Source organism: Bufo gargarizans, chromosome 6, assembly GCF_014858855.1.
Source record: "Bufo gargarizans isolate SCDJY-AF-19 chromosome 6, ASM1485885v1, whole genome shotgun sequence".
Taxonomy (NCBI): domain Eukaryota; kingdom Metazoa; phylum Chordata; class Amphibia; order Anura; family Bufonidae; genus Bufo; species Bufo gargarizans.
Genome location: NC_058085.1, coordinates 43,077,940 through 43,097,176, shown reverse-complemented (window position 1 = coordinate 43,097,176; position 19,237 = coordinate 43,077,940). Strand labels below are relative to the sequence as shown.

At 44.0% G+C, this 19,237-nt stretch overlaps 1 protein-coding gene across 1 annotated transcript; it reads right to left on the bottom strand.

The window, feature by feature from the left end:
- Positions 1-2,315: 2,315 nt before the first annotated feature.
- LOC122942464 (bMERB domain-containing protein 1-like) lies at positions 2,316-17,276 on the bottom strand. The gene is made up of 6 exons (XM_044300105.1): positions 17,140-17,276; positions 13,446-13,566; positions 7,282-7,355; positions 6,852-6,966; positions 2,594-2,667; positions 2,316-2,440 (listed from the first exon to the last, which is right to left on the bottom strand). The coding sequence occupies exons 1-6, from the start codon at positions 17,216-17,218 to the stop codon at positions 2,316-2,318; spliced, it is 588 nt and encodes a 195-aa protein (XP_044156040.1). The 5' UTR covers positions 17,219-17,276.
- Positions 17,277-19,237: the final 1,961 nt, after the last annotated feature.

The following is a 19,237-nucleotide window of genomic DNA, read 5'->3' as shown; positions in this document are numbered from 1 at the left end:
TACGGACGCGTCAATACCCAATATATAAATATTTTTTTTATTTATTTAAGTTTTACACAATGATTTCATTTTTGAAAAAAAAAAAAAATGTTTTAGTGTCTTCATAGTCTGAGAGCCATAGTTTTTTCAGTTTTTGGGCGATTGTACTATGTAGGGGCTCATTTTTTGTGGGATGAGGTGACGGTTAGATTGGTACTATTTTGGGGGGCATACGCCGTTTTGATCGCTTGGTGTTGCACTTTTAGTGATGTAAGTTGACAAAAATGGCTTTTTTATACACAGTTTTTATTTTTTATTTTTTATGGTGCCTATCGGATGGGGTGGATCATGTAATATATTTATAGAGCCGTTCGTTACGGACGCAGCGATACCTAATATGTGTGTTTTTTCTTTTTTTTTCAATTTTTTATTAGAAAATCAGGGGAATGGGGCTTTTTTTTTTTTTTTTTTTACTTGAAACTTTATTTTTTTATTCCAAACACTTTTTTTTTTTACTTTTTTTAAAACTTTATTTCTATCCCACTCTGATCCCCTCTGCAATGCATTACAATACATCTGTATTGTAATGCATTGCCTGTTAGTGTATGACATTGAGTCATACACTAACTGGTTGCCTAGGAGACCCAGCCTGAGGCTGGATCTCCTCGGCTCCCGTAGAAGGCAGTTCCCGATGCCGTGCAGGGCATTGGGCAGCCTCTGCACGGCATCGGGCTGCCTTGTCACGCATCGGGTCCCCGCCACAGCAGCGCGGGGACTCGATGCGATCACTCACCTGCCGCAAACAACTTCTATGTCGCGGTCCGCGCGGACCGCGGCATAGAAAGGGTTAATCCGCCGGCATCGCTGTAAACAGCGATGCCGGCGGATACAGCAGGGGCCCGGCTACCAGGGACTGCCGGACCCCTGCAGTGATCGGGTGCGCACCGCTCCGGTGCCCGCCCGATCATCCTGCCGTACATGTAAGGCGGAATGCATTCTGGCAATGCATCCCCCGCCGTACATGTACGGCGTTCTGCGCTAAGGGGTTAAGACTGTATGTGTGCAGGACCTGGACAGATAAGGTCATGTGACTATATGTGTGTAGTATCTGGATAGATGAGGTCATAGAACTATCTGTGCGCAGGACCTGGACAGATGAGGTCATAGGCCCATATGTGTGCAAGGACCTGGACAGATGAGGTCATGTGACTGTGTGTAGTACCTGGACTGATGAGGTCATGTGACTGTATGTGTGTAGTACCTGGACTGATGAGGTCATGTGACTGTATGTGTGTAGTACCTGGACAGATTTTAAAGCCAGTGGCCTTAGAAGCAAGAAGACTCAACAGGTGTGTGTGTGTGTGTGCGTGGGGGGGGGGGGGGACTGTGTAGGCCGCTGGGTAACTGTATGGGGTCTGTGCAGGGTAACGCTGGGGAGTATGTCAAGTTTTGGGAACAGTCTAGGGCTGTGATGGCTAACCTCCGGCACTAAGCACAAATTACAGAAAAAAAGATAAAAGACAAAACCTCCGGCACTCCAGCTGTGGTAAAACTACAACTTCCAAGATGTACACTTGCTTGGCTGTTCTCAGAACTCCATAGAAATGAATGGAGCATGCTGGGAGTCGTAGATTCACCACAGCTGGAGTGTCGGAGGTTAGCCATCACTGGACTAGGGATTATGGTCTACTTAATTCACCATTGGGGTAGGTAAGTATGACAGGCATGTATATATAGGGATTATACGTCCACCTATATGTCGGTGCACACATATATTACAGAAACATCATTTCCATGCACAGATTTTACATATTTCGTATTTGTACCAGTGCTCGATATACATTATACAGTAAATTACCACACAAAAGAAACACAAACCAGTCTGTACAAATACACAGAACCATCCGACACAGCGAAGCAAATCCGAAGGGTTCCAGGGTCATTCACCGTAGGCAGCCATATTGGTGTTGGAAGAGCTCCGCCTCCCTGACTCCTCAGATCCAAGGCTCACAGGAGTCAGCTGCAGGGAGATGTGTCATGTGACCAGTCTTGGCTCTCCTGAATGGCTGAAAGGGATTGTGAAGGGGAGAGGTATAGACATGATTCGATCAGAGCCTAGATGACGATGAAAACCATTTTCAGTCCCACATATAAGATCCACAGAGGTCTTTTTGTCCCAAATGGACCCGCGAGGCTTTGTGCACCTTCCCTTATGTAAAATAGTTTTTAAAATATATATACAAAAAGGCGAAAACCATGGCCTCCGGTAGAGAGGGGACCCGGGTCAATCTGAATAGAGGTCTTGTAGGCATCCATCTTGAATGAGAAGTGGAGGGTTACATGATGGAGCAGGTGAACCCGCAGCACTCTTTTAGGAGCGTTAACCCTGTTTTCGTGACGTAGGGATTGGAGGTTTGCTGGGAGCCCGAGGTGACTGTAGCCATCTTGTCCTTCCTGCGAACTGGAGAAGGAGTATAAACAGTCAAAGATGGCGGAAGGAGATAATACACCACAATCCATATGCAGTACAGTGTATTGTATTCCTCACCCAGCTTACTACCCAAAATGGTGGAAAGTCATGTGACCCTGTCCCCCATTTTAGAAAATTACTCACCTGCTTTCTTCAGGTAACTTTTAGAAAGTTTACTCTGTAGAAATTCTGCCATTTCTTTGTCCTCCTCACGTTCCCTGAAAAAAGGTGTGAGACATTATTATATATGTACAGCTGGTATAAGTTATACATCTTCTTGTATACAGTGATATGGACCATGCTGGTATAACCTGGGTATCTCTTGTATATAATTATATATGTACAGCTGGTATAAGTTATACATCTTCTTGTATACAGTGATATGGACCATGCTGGTATAACCTGGGTATCTCTTGTATATAATTATATATGTACAGCTGATATAGGTTATACATCTTCTTGTATATAGTGATATGGACCATGCTGGTATAACCTGGGTATCTCTTGTATATAATTATATATGTACAGCTGGTATAAGTTATACATCTTCTTGTATACAGTGATATAGACCATGCTGGTATAACCTGGGTATCTCTTGTATATAATTATATATGTACAGCTGGTATAAGTTATACATCTTCTTGTATATAGTGATATGGACCATGCTGGTATAACCTGGGTATCTCCTGTATATAATTATATATGTACAGCTGGTATAAGTTATACATCTTCTTGTATACAGTGATATGGACCATGCTGGTATAACCTGGGTATCTCTTGTATATAATTATATATGTACAGCTGGTATAAGTTATACATCTTCTTGTATATAGTGATATGGACCATGCTGGTATAACCTGGGCATCTCCTGTATATAATTATATATGTACAGCTGGTATAAGTTATACATCTTCTTGTATATAGTGATATGGACCATGCTGGTATAACCTGGGTATCTCCTGTATATAGTTATATATGTACAGCTGGTATAAGTTATACATCTTCTTGTATATAGTGATATGGACCATGCTGGTATAACCTGGGTATCTCCTGTATATAGTTATATATGTACAGCTGGTATAAGTTATACATCTTCTTGTATATAGTGATATGGAGCATGCTGGTATAACCTGGGCATCTCCTGTATATAATTATATATGTACAGCTGGTATAAGTTATACATCTTCTTGAATATAGTGATATGGAGCATGCTGGTATAACCTGGGTATCTCCTGTATATAATTATATATGTACAGCTGGTATAAGTTATACATCTTCCTGTATATAGTGATATGGAGCATGCTGGTATAACCTGGGCATCTCCTGTATATAATTATATATGTACAGCTGGTATAAGTTATACATCTTCTTGTATATAGTGATATGGAGCATGCTGGTATAACCTGGGCATCTCCTGTATATAATTATATATGTACAGCTGGTATAAGTTATACATCTTCTTGTATATAGTGATATGGAGCATGCTGGTATAACCTGGGCATCTCCTGTATATAATTATATTCTGGCCCAACAGAACCTTTTTTTTAAGGGGCAAAAACACTTTACAGAGTCAGGGCGACCTGGTAAACTCCTCGCTAGAGTAATCTCCAATCAACAATCTAAAAAACATATAGATAAGGTCCGATTGAGTGATGGTAGGATAGTCACTTCCCAGGGCCCGGTGGAGAAGGCCTTTCTTGACTATTTTGTTGATCTGTATAAAGCGGATTCCAACATTACAGATGATAAGATAGATCTCTATTTAGATAGGATCAAGTTTCCAACTATTACTGAGATGCAAAAGAAAGCACTAGAATTGGAGGTCTCAATTCAGGAACTTGAGGGAGCTATTAAACTATGCTCAACTAACTCCACCCCTGGCTCAGACGGGCTTCCATATGAATTCTATAAGAAATATGAGGACTGCATTCTTCCCAGACTGTTGGAGGTCTTTGCTGAATCATCAGAGGAGGGGATGCTTCCAGACTCAATGATGGAGGCCATAATAATATTAATTCCAAAAAAAGGCAAGGACCCTTTAGATTTAGAATCCTATAGACCAATTTCACTGCTTAATGCAGATGTTAAGCTTCTTGCGAGGGTCCTGGCTACAAGGCTCTCCAGGGTCATTTCCTCCATTGTCCATCCTGATCAGAGCGGCTTTATACAAAACAAGGGTACACACCATAATCTACACCGACTCTTTTCTAATATCCAGGCCCCGGGGGGGACTGCCCGCTCCATCCTGTCATTGGATGCCTCTAAGGCCTTTGACAGGGTGGAGTGGCGCTTCCTCTGGAAGGTTCTTGCTAAGATGGGCTTTGGGGAAAAATTTATACGTATTCTTAGGTTGCTGTATAGATCCCCAAGGGCAAAACTGAGTCTCAATGGAATTCTGAGTAGTAGTATTGATTTAAACAGAGGCACCCGACAGGGTTGCCCACTATCTCCCCTGTTATTCGATATTTATATCGAGCCCCTTGCGTTGGCCATCAGACAGGATGACCAGATTAAAGGATTTGGTACCCTGGGAACACAGGACCGCATCTCATTATATGCAGATGATGTCCTGTTTTTTATAGACCATACGGAAACCATTCTTCCTAGGATTATTCAAATGGTTAACGCATTTGGTGAGGTATCTGGTCTCCGAATAAACTGGGCAAAAACTGGTCTGCTCCCAATAGATCCCCTGCCACAAAAGGAGGTTCCTGCTACACAGTTGGATATCGTTGATACTATTCAATACTTGGGTTTGACTATATCGCCTCGGGTTGAAAATTTTGTACAACTCAATCTGATCCCCATAATGGTAAAGATCAGAGCTAAAATAGGAATCTGGTTGAAACTTCCCCTATCCAGAGCTGATCGAGTTTCACTAGTTAAAATGGTGATATTACCACAATTTCTTTATGTGCTCAGGAATACACCTATTTGGATACAAGACAAACATTTTAAACTCATGGAAAGAATAATTAATGATCTTATATGGGGAAGAAAGCGAGTGCGAATTAAGTTGGAATACTTGTATAAATCAGTGGAGTGGGGGGGTTTAAATCTCCCCTACTTTAAAGGGTACTTTATTGCAGCCCAGCTACTGAGGTGCTATGAAGCAGAGGACAGTGCACTCCTGGGGAAGTTGGTAACTAGCCACGCTCACAACAACATTTTTACCTTGTTGGAATCCGGGCTTTTGAAGAGCTACGAGCAAGGCTATAAAGAGACTATAAATCTACTCCTGAAAGTGTGGAGTACAACTAGGACATGGTTGAAGGTTAGGGGTTCACTCATATTTACGCCTCTTTGGCATAATTTCTATTTACAAAGGTTAGATGATATTGCAGCTGACACATTTTGGCAGAAGAATAAAATATTATATATTTCACAGGTAGTTAAAGATAGAGAAATTAAATCTTTCACAGAAATGACACACAATATAAGAAATCTCTCATGGTTTAGGTATTTTCAATTGTGATCTGTACTATCCAGTTTGGACGATAAACGTCTGCTGGATATAGATAATTTATCCTTTCTGAATGATTGGGTAGGGGGTACACCTCTTAGAACTAAGATGTCCAATATATATAAGTTATTAATTAAGGCACGATTTAGCGATACACAATCACCAGGACAAAAAGCATGGGAAGCGGACTGCCCGCATTTGCGAGTAGAAGGGTGGGAGAATATTTTTGGGAATCTGACTTCAGTATCCCAGAACTTTAACCATGTCCTAATACAATTTTACATTTCCCATAGATTATACATTACCCCCTTATGGATGAATAAATGCGGGTTGAGAGTCACGTCCAACTGCCCCAAATGTGATATTGTAGGAGCAGACTTCCTCCACATGGTTTGGACTTGTCCAGAACTTGTAAAATACTGGAATAGCATCAATAATTGTATTATTCATAAACTAAAAATTCGAATTCCTTTTGAACCACACGTATTCGTGCTTAACGACTTTTCCAAATTAAAAAATCACAAGTATCAAAAGATCTTTCTGAGCAGAATATTGATGTTGGCTAGAGTTCTGATTAGTCGGACCTGGTTTGCTCGATCCACTCCAGATATAAATATACGGATAAACTTAACTGATAAGGTAAAAAACTACGAGGAAATTATATATAAATGGAGGGAAGTTGAGGACCAGTGGAATGGGATATGGGGTGGCTGGAAGATTGACTAACTGAGGTCATGTTGGGTTGTTTATGGGGGTCCTACTTTGACGCACCACAGATTAGGGGGGAGGGAGGGGAGGGTTAGAAAAAAAAAAAAATATATATATATATATATATGTACAGCTGGTATAAGTGATACATCTTCTTGTATATAGTGATATGGACCATGCTGGTATAACCTGGGCATTAAAAATAAAAATAGGGTTTTGGACAGTACTTACCGTAACCTCTCAAACTCTACATCATCTACTAGGAAATCTCGGGTCTCCACCAGTTTGTGGATACGCTGTAAGAGTTCCTCTTCTTTCTTTTGGTCTTCCTGAGTTTTGTCCTTATCTAGGGAAACAAATTCTATTACTTTTGGTCGGCTCCTGCAGATCTTCTGAGGTCCGTCCTCTAGGTTTTTCCGGCCTCCTGAATGGCAAATCTGCTTAGTTCTTCAGTGATACATTCGCTTCTTTTCTTCCCCTGTCTGACTGGACAAAATTGCCATTCGGGAGTCTGAAAAAACTTGCTGACAACCAACTAATGGTTGACATATTTGTTGTCAGGCAACAGATATATCCTCACACAAAAGTGGTGCCACGGGGCTAGAAAAGCGGACAAGTACCACATTAATAAATACTGTATTATTGGAATAATTGGGATTACCGGGTTTGGAGACCAGAATCTGAAGATCTTTCTTGACGCACGTAATTTCTTGACACAACTGAAAATCATCCATCCTGTAAAAAGATCCCCCCACCAAAAAATATACATTTTTTAAATTTGCAAGAATAAAGATCTTATTATACACGACCAATCATGATCACTGTCCCCATTTCTTATATTACATAGCAGAGGGCGACAAAGAGCACGAGAGAAAGCTCTGCCCACTGTAAAGTTCTGCTTCCTGTTCTCTTGTTCTCTGTCCTGATGCATGATGGGAGTGACACCCAGGACTATAATAACAGAATGTATGTACAGTACAGACCAAAAGTTTGGACACACCTTCTCATTCAAAGAGTTTTCTTTATTTTCATGACTATGAAAATTGTAGATTCACACTGAAGGCATCAAAACTATGAATTAACACATGTGGAATTATATACATAACAAAAAAGTGTGAAACAACTGAAAATATGTCATATTCTAGGTTCTTCAAAGTAGCCACCTTTTGCTTTGATTACTGCTTTGCACACTCTTGGCATTCTCTTGATGAGCTTCAAGAGGTAGTCACCTGAAATGGTCTTCCATCAGTCTTGACTGAGTTCCCAGAGATGCTTAGCACTTGTTGGCCCTTTTGCCTTCACTCTGCGGTCCAGCTCACCCCAAACCATCTCGATTGGGTTCAGGTCCGGTGACTGTGGAGGCCAGGTCATCTGGCGCAGAACCCCATCACTCTCCTTCATGGTCAAATAGCCCTTACACAGCCTGGAGGTGTGTTTGGGGTCATTGTCCTGTTGAAACATAAATGATGGTCCAACTAAACGCAAACCGGATGGAATAGCATGCCGCTGCAAGATGCTGTGGTAGCCATGCTGGTTCAGTATGCCTTCAATTTTGAATAAATCCCCAACAGTGTCACCAGCAAAGCACCCCCACACCATCACACCTCCTCCTCCATGCTTCACGGTGGGAACCAGGCATGTAGAGTCCATCCGTTCACCTTTTCTGCGTCGCACAAAGACACGGTGTCTGGAACCAAAGATCTCAAATTTGGACTCATCAGACCAAAGCACAGATTTCCACTGGTCTAATGTCCATTCCTTGTGTTCTTTAGCCCAAACAAGTCTCTTCTGCTTGTTGCCTGTCCTTAGCAGTGGTTTCCTAGCAGATATTCTACCATGAAGGCCTGATTCACGCAGTCTCCTCTTAACAGTTGTTCTAGAGATGTGTCTGCTGCTAGAACTCTGTGTGGCATTGACCTGGTCTCTAATCTGAGCTGCTGTTAACCTGCGATTTCTGAGGCTGGTGACTCGGATGAACTTATCCTCCGCAGCAGAGGTGACTCTTGGTCTTCCTTTCCTGGGGCGGTCCACATGTGAGCCAGTTTCTTTGTAGCGCTTGATGGTTTTTGTGACTGCACTTGGGGACACTTTCAAAGTTTTCCCAATTTTTCGGACTGACTGACCTTCATTTCTTAAAGTAATGATGGCCACTTGTTTTTCTTTACTTAGCTGCTTTTTTCTTGCCATAATACAAATTCTAACAGTCTATTCAGTAGGACTATCAGCTGTGTATCCACCTGACTTCTCCACAACGCAACTGATGGTCCCAACCCCATTTATAAGGCAAGAAATCCCACTTATTAAACCTGACAGGGCACACCTGTGAAGTGAAAACCATTTCAGGTGACTACCTCTTGAAGCTCATCAAGAGAATGCCAAGAGTGTGCAAAGCAGTAATCAAAGCAAAAGGTGGCTACTTTGAAGAACCTAGAATATGACATATTTTCTGTTGTTTCACACTTTTTTGTTATGTATATAATTCCACATGAGTTAATTCATAGTTTTGATGCCTTCAGTGTGAATCTACAATTTTCCTAGTCATGAAAATAAAGAAAACTCTGAATGAAAAGGTGTGTCCAAACTTTTGGTCTGTACTGTATATACAATGTATAAAGTATCTTTTGAATAGAATTTTGGAATATTTACCGTGCTGTTCATGTTCATATATACTGGGAATGGAACTCCCCTTTAAAGGGCATCTATCAGCAGATTTGTCCCTATGACACTGGCTGACCTGTTACATGTGCACTTGGCAGCTGAAGACATCTGTGTTGATCCCATGTTCATATGTTCCGGCATTGCTGAGAAATATGATGTTTTAATATATGCAAATGAGCCTCTAGGAGCAACGGGGGCGTTGCCTTTACACCTAAAGGCTCTGCTTTCTTTGCAACTGCTGTGTCCTCTCAACTTTGATTGACAAGGCCAGACAGTGTAAACATCATCACACCTGGGCCTTTAATCAAAGTAGAGAGGGCGTGGCAGTTGCAGAGAGAGCAGAGCCTCTAGATGTAATGGTAACACCCCCTTTGCTCCCAGAGGTTCATTTGCATATTTTAAAATGTCCTTTTTCTCAGCAGTGCGGACACATATGAACATGGGACCAACACAGATGTCTTTAGCTGCCAAGTGCACATGGAACAGGTCAGCCAGTGTCATAGGGACAAAACTGCTGACATATGCCCTTTAAGTCCATCAGTAAATTATAATTTGTGTAGATATTGGCTTAGGACAAACCCTACTTGTTAGAAGGATCCTTTGACAATACATTGACACCGTGTCCCTCTTTCTAGTTCCCCAGTGATCGGCTGTAGTCTGTGGAGATACTTGGCAGAAGTGTTCAGATTTCCTGCAGCGCCACCACAGGAGAAAGGAAGAATTGCACAGTGTCGATTTAGATCAAAGTATGGTGCAGGACAGGACAAGGTCCTCCAGAGCACGAGAGGCTCTTTGGATCCGCTCTTCACTCTGGCCATGAGATCTATTAGGGCGTATGATGGATTTTCATGAGTAGACTCCACCATTAAAGGGATTTTTTGGGGAATTAGGTTTGGTAGGGATCGGACTCCCGATACCCTCATCTGACTGGGCCACTGCAGTTGGTTGCCTCCTGGCGGTACACATTGTATGATCAGTTCTTTTACCTGTGACCGGTAATACTACAACTCCCGTCATGCCCTGACAGCCTGTGTCTTCTTAAAGTGATATGGCACGCCCTATAATCTGCATTGCAGAAACGGGCCGCGCTCCCTTCCTCATATGCGGGGATTATAATTTGCTGCGCACCTGGCGAGCCGGCAGAGCTGTCAGCGGGGCATCTGCCATTCACGTCCCCGCTCGCATCTTCTTAACAAGTCTGGTTAGAGGCTCGTTAATAAGACTGGACGGGCCCTCGCAGCGCCGCATCCTGCCCTGTTGCTAGGCAACCTGTGGAGCGGGGCACGCAGTGACTCATCGCTCGGTGACTCACACCTGCGTTCCTCTGCTTCTCCTACCCAAAAGGAAGATGTCCGCTTAACCCCTCCTCTGCCATAATCAGCCTTTACCATCACATCTCTAATATCTGCCAGGAAAGGAGAGAGAGTCCTAAGATAAGCAGGTGCCATGTTCTCAAGGTCACGTGAGGACAAAATGTGCGCAGTGCGGCACAGCAACCAACTCAGCTCTGCTTCATCTGGTTATCGTGATATCAAGATGTCATCAATTCCCTAAGCAGGACTTGTCTACATCAAAAACGCAGGACCCGACTAGTCAGGTGTGAACCGAACTGTACGGCAGTGTACAAAGTGTATAAATGCTGCCCCTTCAAGGCGCCTACAGAACCCCGGTAATGAAATACCTTTTCATACATGGCCCCACCCATTAGGGAAAATTTACTACACTAAATTATGTCTTAAATCTTTAACAACTACATTTATTTATGCAAAGAATAGGATGTTGACCAATGTTCTAATATACATCTATTTAAATGTACGATATCCATATAGTAGCCTCTCCCTAAAGAAAAAAAAAATGGTCCGGCCGATTTTAGTCCATTAAAATGCATCTATAGGACAGCTGGAAAGGACTAAACATGGTTTCAGTCAGGTGACCCTCACAAGTGTCACGTGACCCAGCTTTCAGTTAACTGCCCAGTCATGTATTTTATCCAATCATCATGTCTGTCATTGTCTGTGTTGTGCTTATTTTTTTATTTTATTGTACACTATACTTTATTAACATCATGACAGCATCACCTAGAGACAGGCATCCATTTTTATCAAAATCACCTATAGACAGGCAGCCATGTAAATACACACAGTGATGCAGTTACTGTAATAACCACAATAAAAATCATGATTCCACCACTAGTCCTATGTACTTGTCACATGTGTGTTGTGTGTGCTGACCCATGACACAGGGATGTGTCCCATAACTGATGCCATGTTTCAGGTAGGCCATGGATACATTACACATAATACCATTGTACTACATATAGGCGTCAACTGCATGAAATATACCTGTATATATATGTACATGCAGAATTTTAAGTATATGCATTGTATTAACTATTATATAAACAAATAACTAAGGGCCCTTTCACACCTGCGTTATAGTCTTCCGGCATAGAGTTCCGTCGTCGGGCTCTATGCCGGAAGAATCCTGATCAGTTTTATCCTAATGCATTCTGAATGGAGAGAAATCCGTTCAGGATGCATCAGGATGTCTTCAGTTCAGGACCGGAAAGTTTTTTGGCTGGAGAAAATACTGCAGCATGCTGCGCTTTTTGCTCCGGCCAAAAATCCTGAACACTTGCCGCAAGGCCGGATCCGGAATTAATGCCCATTGAAAGGCATTGATCCGGATCCGGCCTTAAGCTAAACGTCGTTGCGGCGCATTGCCGGATCCGACGTTTAGCTTTTTCTCAATGGTTACCATGGCTGCCGGGACGCTAAAGTCCTGGCAGCCATGGTAAAGTGTAGTGGGGAGCGGGGGAGCAGTATACTTACCATCCGTGCGGCTCCCGGGGCGCTTCAGAGTGACGTCAGGGCGCCCCACGCGCATGGATCACGTGATCGCATGGCACGTCATCCATGCTCATGGTGCGCTCTGCTCACTCTGGAGCGCCCCGGGAGCCGCACGGACTGTAAGTATACCGCTCCCCACTACTACTATGGCAACCAGGACTTTAATAGCGTCCTGGCTGCCATAGTAACACTGAACGCATTTTGAAGACGGATCCGTCTTCAAATGCTTTCAGTACACTTGCGTTTTTCCGGATCCGGCGTGTAATTCCGGCAAGTGGAGTACACACCGGATCCGGACAACGCAAGTGTGAAAGAGACCTAAAAAAGAAAATTAAAATTGGAATGCCCCTTTAACGGGGTTGTTCAGGATTAGAAAAACATGTCTGCTGTATTCCACACCTGTCCATGTTGTGTATTGAAGTTCAGCTAAATTGAAGTTAATTGGTCTGAGATGTAATACCTGTAATACCACACACAACCTGTGGGCAGGAGTGGTGCTGTTTTATGAATAAAGCTGCCTGTCTTTTTTCTCTACTTCTGGACAACCCCTTTAATTAGCACTGATAACTGTGCTGCACTATGGCATTCCATGGAGGCAGACCACGTGACCACTATGGGGCAGGGACCCGACATTGAACTGTTCCTTCTGTTCCCGACATGAACACACTGCAGCCCCCATTAGGGGGAGCGCAGTGCCAAGGGATTTTACAGCTCCCATTGCAATTAGCGGTAACTGTATAAATTCCTATGCACTGAGCTCCCCCTTGTGGTGGCTCTGACATATAATTTTCTAATACACTGTGTACGTCAGACATAGAGATGTATGGGGGAGAGTTATAAATGTACTTATGCCGCTTGTCTGGTATAAATACACTTAGAAATATGGTGCCGGATAGTGGATCGGGACGAGGGTAACAACTTTTTTTTAATTAAAATTATTTCTGATCAGTTTTTGCCTTTGGTCTTGTGCCACATTTATTATGTTAGACCTGTGTCTTGCACACAAAAAAGGTGTGGCTTATCAAGAAAGGGGTGTGTCTTATTGAGAAAGGGTGTGGCTTATCAGGAATGGGGTGTGCTTTACTGGGAAAGGGTGTGGCTTATCAGGAAAGAGGTGTGGCTTAATAGGTACAGCCTCCTCATCACTGAGCATTGGGATCTGGACTCTTTGCTTCCCCAATCAGTGGGGATCCTAGGGGGCAGACTCCCACTAATCACCCCGCACATTACTAAGCCCCCCCCCCCCCCCCCCCATCATTGTTCCTTTCTGTGGTGAGCCCCTTTTAAATGACCCTTCAGTAGAATACACTGCACTCACATGTATCGCAGCTCAGACTCCCTCCTGACCAAAATCTCCCGAATCCTCTCAATCTTAAAGAGCTCATCTTCGATATCATCCACTGTCGTGGTGGAATCGGCCATGGATATGACATCATCAGCTGCAAAAGAAGGCAAAAACAGTCCAAAAATCAAAAACTGGTTACAAAGTTCATCCCCGGCATCCTGATTCATGAATACAATGCCAGCTCCAGTGAAGACTGACACAGGCAGAATGAGAACAGACAGTTGTGAAGGTGAGTATTTAGTACACCATTCAAAGTCTAGGGGAGCTATAGGACCATCCATGACTGCACGGTAACGGCAGCTATAAGTGGTTGAATTACAAAAACATGGCCATTTTCTTCCCAAAACAGCGCCACTACCGTCCACAGGTTGCGTCTGGTACTGCAGGTTAGCCCCATCTCTCTTGGAAACATTGGTGGAGGAGATTAATTCTCCCCGACAACGGTTATATATAGAAGTGGATGGCGGTTCATGGCCACCGCTCCCATTTCTAAGGTTACTGAGGTAGATCCATCCATTACCTTCAGATTGATGTTTTCTATATAAAACCTGCCGGCGATCGTGGTACTGACCGGGGGGCGCCCAGGGGAAGATGTGGAAGATTATTGATCTCGTCTGCGGTGTTAAAGTATCCCTCCTCCTCCACTGCTATAGGGTTCATGCACACAAACGTATTTTCTTTCCATGTCCGTTCCATGGACCGTATACGGAACCATTCATTGCAATGTGTCCGCAAAAAAAAACTGAAGTTACTCCGCGTGCATTCCATGTCCGTTTCGCAAAAAAATAGAACATGTCCTATTATTGTCCACATTATGGACAAGCAAAGGAATGTTCTATTAGGGGCCAGCTGTTCCGTTCCGCAAAATACGGAATGCACACGGACGTATTTTTTACGGATCCGTATTTTGTGGACGTGTGCATGAGTCCAAAATGTGACTGTGCTGTTGTAGATTTGTACATTCATATTGGTTTATTGACTTATCCTCCAGTCACATCCAGAGCTGCGTTCATAATTCTGCACTTGGCTTTGCTAAGCTGCTATGATGCTGTGTTCTTTTTGTCATTGTATTGTACGGGATACTGCGCAGAGATGCAATGCACCGCAGCAGGGTGCGCTATGCACAGGCGCTGAGGCATTTGCAGTTAGCATCATGACTTGTACTCCAGTCATATCCAAAGCTGCCTTCAGGAAACTGCATTGCGTTGCATGGAATCTGCGTGGCTGAGAGTGCATCTTCTAAAGTGCACCGCACAGACACCGATCCAGCAGGAGCCGCAGGGTGATGCTGCAGCATGAGAGCTGTCAGGAAGTCGGCAAAATTTTAATTGCAGCTCTGGATGTGATTGGAGCATAAGGTCTGGACATTGCAGTACAGGTTATAAATTATGATATGGGTGAATATTAGACTCCTGTGATATGGGTGGCTTACTAGGATGGCTGGACTTAAACAGCTGTCAGGACAGACAGCCATGATCTCTGGAGAGCGCAGGGTGTCAGTATGTACTGACACTTTCTTCAGCACTTGATGGACTGTGAGCAAAACAAGCCTCTCTGGTGCCCCATGAGGCGTTCAGTAAATGTGTGCAATGTTACGCTGCGTTCACCGCAGAGATCTTTAATTTGACGGCTGCGGTGACCACACTGAACCGAGGAGAACCAGGGGGGCCTGCCGTCAAAATGGTTTCCATGTGCTGCTGTGACGGGGTATCTAAGCCATCATGTGTGATAATCCTAGGGTGATACTGTCCCCTGCCTGCTATGCAATACTCTCTGCTGAACTGTGTATCTAAGCCTGTCATATGTGATCCCGTCTGCTGACCTGTGTATCTAAGCCTGGCACATGTGATACTGTCTGCTGAGCTGTGTATCTAAGCCTGTTTTGTGATACTGTCTGCTGAGATGTTTCTAAGCCTGTCGTGTGTGATACTGTCTGCTAAGCTGTGTATCTAATCCTATCGTGTGTGATACTGTCTGCTAAGCTGTGTATCTAATCCTATCATGTGTGATACTGTCTGCTGAGCTTTGTATCTAATCCTATCGTGTGTGATACTGTCTGCTAAGCTGTGTATCTAAGCCAGTCGTGTGTGATACTGTCTGCTGAGCTGTGTATCTAATCCTATCATGTGTGGTACTGTCTGCTTAGCTGTGTATCTAATCCTATCATGTGTGACACTGTCTGCTGAGCTGTGTATCTAATTCTATCATGTGTGATACTGTCTGCTGAGCTGTGTATCTAAGCCAGTCATGTGTGATACTGTCTGCTGAGCTGTGTATCTAATCCTATCATGTGTGATACTGTCTGCTGAGCTGTGTATCTAATCCTATCATGTGTGATACTGTCTGCTGAGCTGTGTATCCAATCCTAACGTGTGTGTGATACTGTCTGCTGAGCAGTGTATCTAATCCTATCACGTGTGATACTGTCTTCTGAGTTGGTGTACCTAATCTTATCATGTGTGATACTGTCTGCTAAACTAAGTATCTAAACCTATCATGTGTGATAATGTCTGTTGAATCCCTGTATCTAAGCCTGTCATGCGTGATACTGTCTGTTGAATCTCTGTATCTAAGCCTGTCATGTGTGATACTGACTGCTGAGCTGTGTATCTAATCCTATCATATGTGTGGTGTACAGCTGGTGTATCGCACGTCACAGGCTTAGATACATCAGCTCACAGAGTGACTTTCATACACTGGCTCACAGTATCACACAGCATAGGATTGGCTCGGCAGAAAGTATCACATATGATAGGATTAGATACACCAGCTCGTAAGTGGTACTGTCTGCCAAGTCAATGTATCTAATCCTATCATATGTGGTACTGTCTGCCGAGTTAATGAATCTAATCCTATCATATGTAATACGGTCTGCCGAGCTGGTGTATCTAATCCTATCATGTGTGATACTGTCTGCCGATACAGTGTATCTAAACGTATCTTATGTGATACTGTCTGCCGAGCCGGTGTATCCAATCCTATCATATGTGGTACTGTCTGCCGAGTCGATGTATCTAATCCTATCATATGTGATAGTCTTCCGAGCTGGTGTATCTAATCCTATCATGCGTGATACTGTCTGCCGATACAGTGTATCTAATCGTATCTTATGTGATACTGTCTGCCGAGCCGGTGTATCCAATCCTATCATATGTGGTACTGTCTGCCGAGTCGATGTATCTAATCCTATCATATGTGATACGGTCTTCCGAGCTAGTGTATCTAATCCTATCATGTGTGATACTGTCTGCCGAGCCGATGTATCCATTCCTATCCTATGTGATACTGTGAGCCAGTGTATCTCCTGAAAGTCACTCTGAGCTGCAGTATCTAAGCCTGAGACGTGTGATACACAGGCAGGACACCACAGGACGGCTTTTTTTCCTCCCTCATTCATGAGGCCGCACGTGATGGGGGAGACTTTCTGAATGAATGGAGTTGTGCAGAGCTGAGGAGCTGCCTCCCGATCCTGCGCTGTGAACCGCCCTGGAGGACGGCCATGGCATGTAAGGACACCCCGGTGCCCGTGTGTGCCACCCTTGTGCAGTGCTGAGGGCACCCACATACCTGAACCCCAAGACATAAGTCTTAGATTGTGGAGTTCTATTCCTCAGTCCTATGTATAGCATGCAGTCCTGGTTCCTGGGGGACTCCTGCAGGGACTTACCTGTGCCTTGCTCGCCGGCTTTCCACACGGTGGATTCCAGGGATCCGTACTGCTTTGATGATCTTCGTTCCTTCTCCATTGTCAGCAGCCAGGTATAACCTGCGCCCTGTGCGCTCTATGTGTGCAGGTGGAGGTCCTTCGACCACAGCATCACTGCAAGAGAAAGAACTACATGGCAGAGGGGCACGGTGCAGGAGGAGGGCGATCGTGCCGACACTCGCCTGGCTGCTGCCAAACCATTGGAGATGGGAGATTCAGGGATGCTGAGGACCAGACTGCTGGGCTGGTGTCTGCCGGGCTCCCTCTGGTGGCCGTTCTTTGCATCTGCAATCAGTCTGCAGGTTCCGTAAAATAAGCTGAAAGTCGCAGGACACCCTTTTATTTCAGAAACGAAAGGGGAAATAAAATATCTGAATACCCCAGCAAGTAATGGGTGAGGGAGCCTATGTCCGGAACATGGAAGCCATATTGGATCAATTTTTCCAATGGGAAGGGGGTCATGTAGCATTTCAAAGAAGACCAGAATTTTCTCAGAAATCGATTGCCGTAATCAGATTTGCAATATCTCTTGTGGTTCAACACAGAAAGTTAAAAACTTCAAAGTTCTGTGTTCAGCACCAGGAACAACACATTGCACATGTCAAATAGCTGTGCATCACAGGGAACGTCCCCGGTTGTTGTTGCAGCTTTCTGTGTTGATAACTTTTAAACCACAAGAGATATTCTAAATCTGATCGTGGCAATTGATTTCTGAGAAAAAAATGTCTTTGAAATGCCTCCTAGATTGGAAAAATTTGGTCTTAATCCAATATGGCTGCTTTCAGGATAAAATATAGACCCCCTCACCCATTACTTGCTGGGGTATTCAGATATTTCATTATTCCCTTTTGTTTCTGAAATAAAAGGGTGTCCTGAGACTTTTGGCCCACCCTGTAGTTGAGACCCAGAGCCTTAAAGGGGTTGTCCAGGATAAAAAAAAAAAACATGGCTGCTTTCTTCTAGAAACAGCGCCACGTGTGTCCATAGGTTGTGTCTGGTATTGCAGCTCAGTTCCATTGAAGTGAAAGGGGTGCTGCTTGCTGGAGCCTTAGATATGGCTGCATTTTCTACGCCACCCATTTGCATGCAGAAAAAAAACTGTTCCCTTCACTGACAACAAGCAGAGGTCTTAAAATGGTGAGGAATGCAATAGATAAAGCGCAGCTGTGTCAAGCCTTACCTTTGCTTAAAACAAATTCAATAAAATATCGTGACATGTTGGCAAAATTTCGACAGGGTGCAGTTCACATCACAACCACCAGGTGGACACGCACACACAGAATAGACATCTCAGAGCAGAGCGTCACAATTATTTTTTTGGGTGGGGGGCTCAATGCTGCTCACCTCGATCCACACATCTCAGGATACGTTGGTATATTATAAAGTTGCAAAAGCATCACTTTACTTGCAATCTTCCACCTGCTTCTACCTTAAAGGGGTTCTCCAGGCTACAGATATTGCTGACCTATCATCAGGATAGGTCATCAATATCAGATCGGTGGTGGTCCAACTCCTCGCTCCTCCACCGATCTGCTGGAGCACTGAAAAGAGTGGAAGCAGACAGCGCCATCCCCTCTGTGGTGGCTGTGCCGGGTACTGCAGCTCTGTTCCCACCTAAGTCAATTGCAGCTGAGCTTCAGCATTTCGGCGCCGAAAACTGCAGTGGAGGGGGCTCTGCTTCCCTCTGTGCGCTGTACAGCTGAGGTGTCAGACCCCCGCCGATCTGATATTGATCACATATCCCGAGGATAGGTCAGCAGTATCTGTAGCCCGGAGAACCCCTTAAAGCTCAGCACGGTCCTTTATCTGTAGCCTTGAGAACCCCTTTAATGATAGCATGCTTCAATATCTGGAGCCCGTAGAACCCCTTTAAGCATAGCACACTTCATTATCTGTAACCTGTAGAACCCCTTTAAGCATAGCATACTCCAATATCTGTAGCCTGGAGAACCCCTTTAAGCATAGAATGCTTTAATATCTGTAGCCCGGATGACCCCTTTAAGCATAGCAGGCTTCATTATCTGTAATCCGGAGAACCTCTTTAAGCACAGCATGCTCA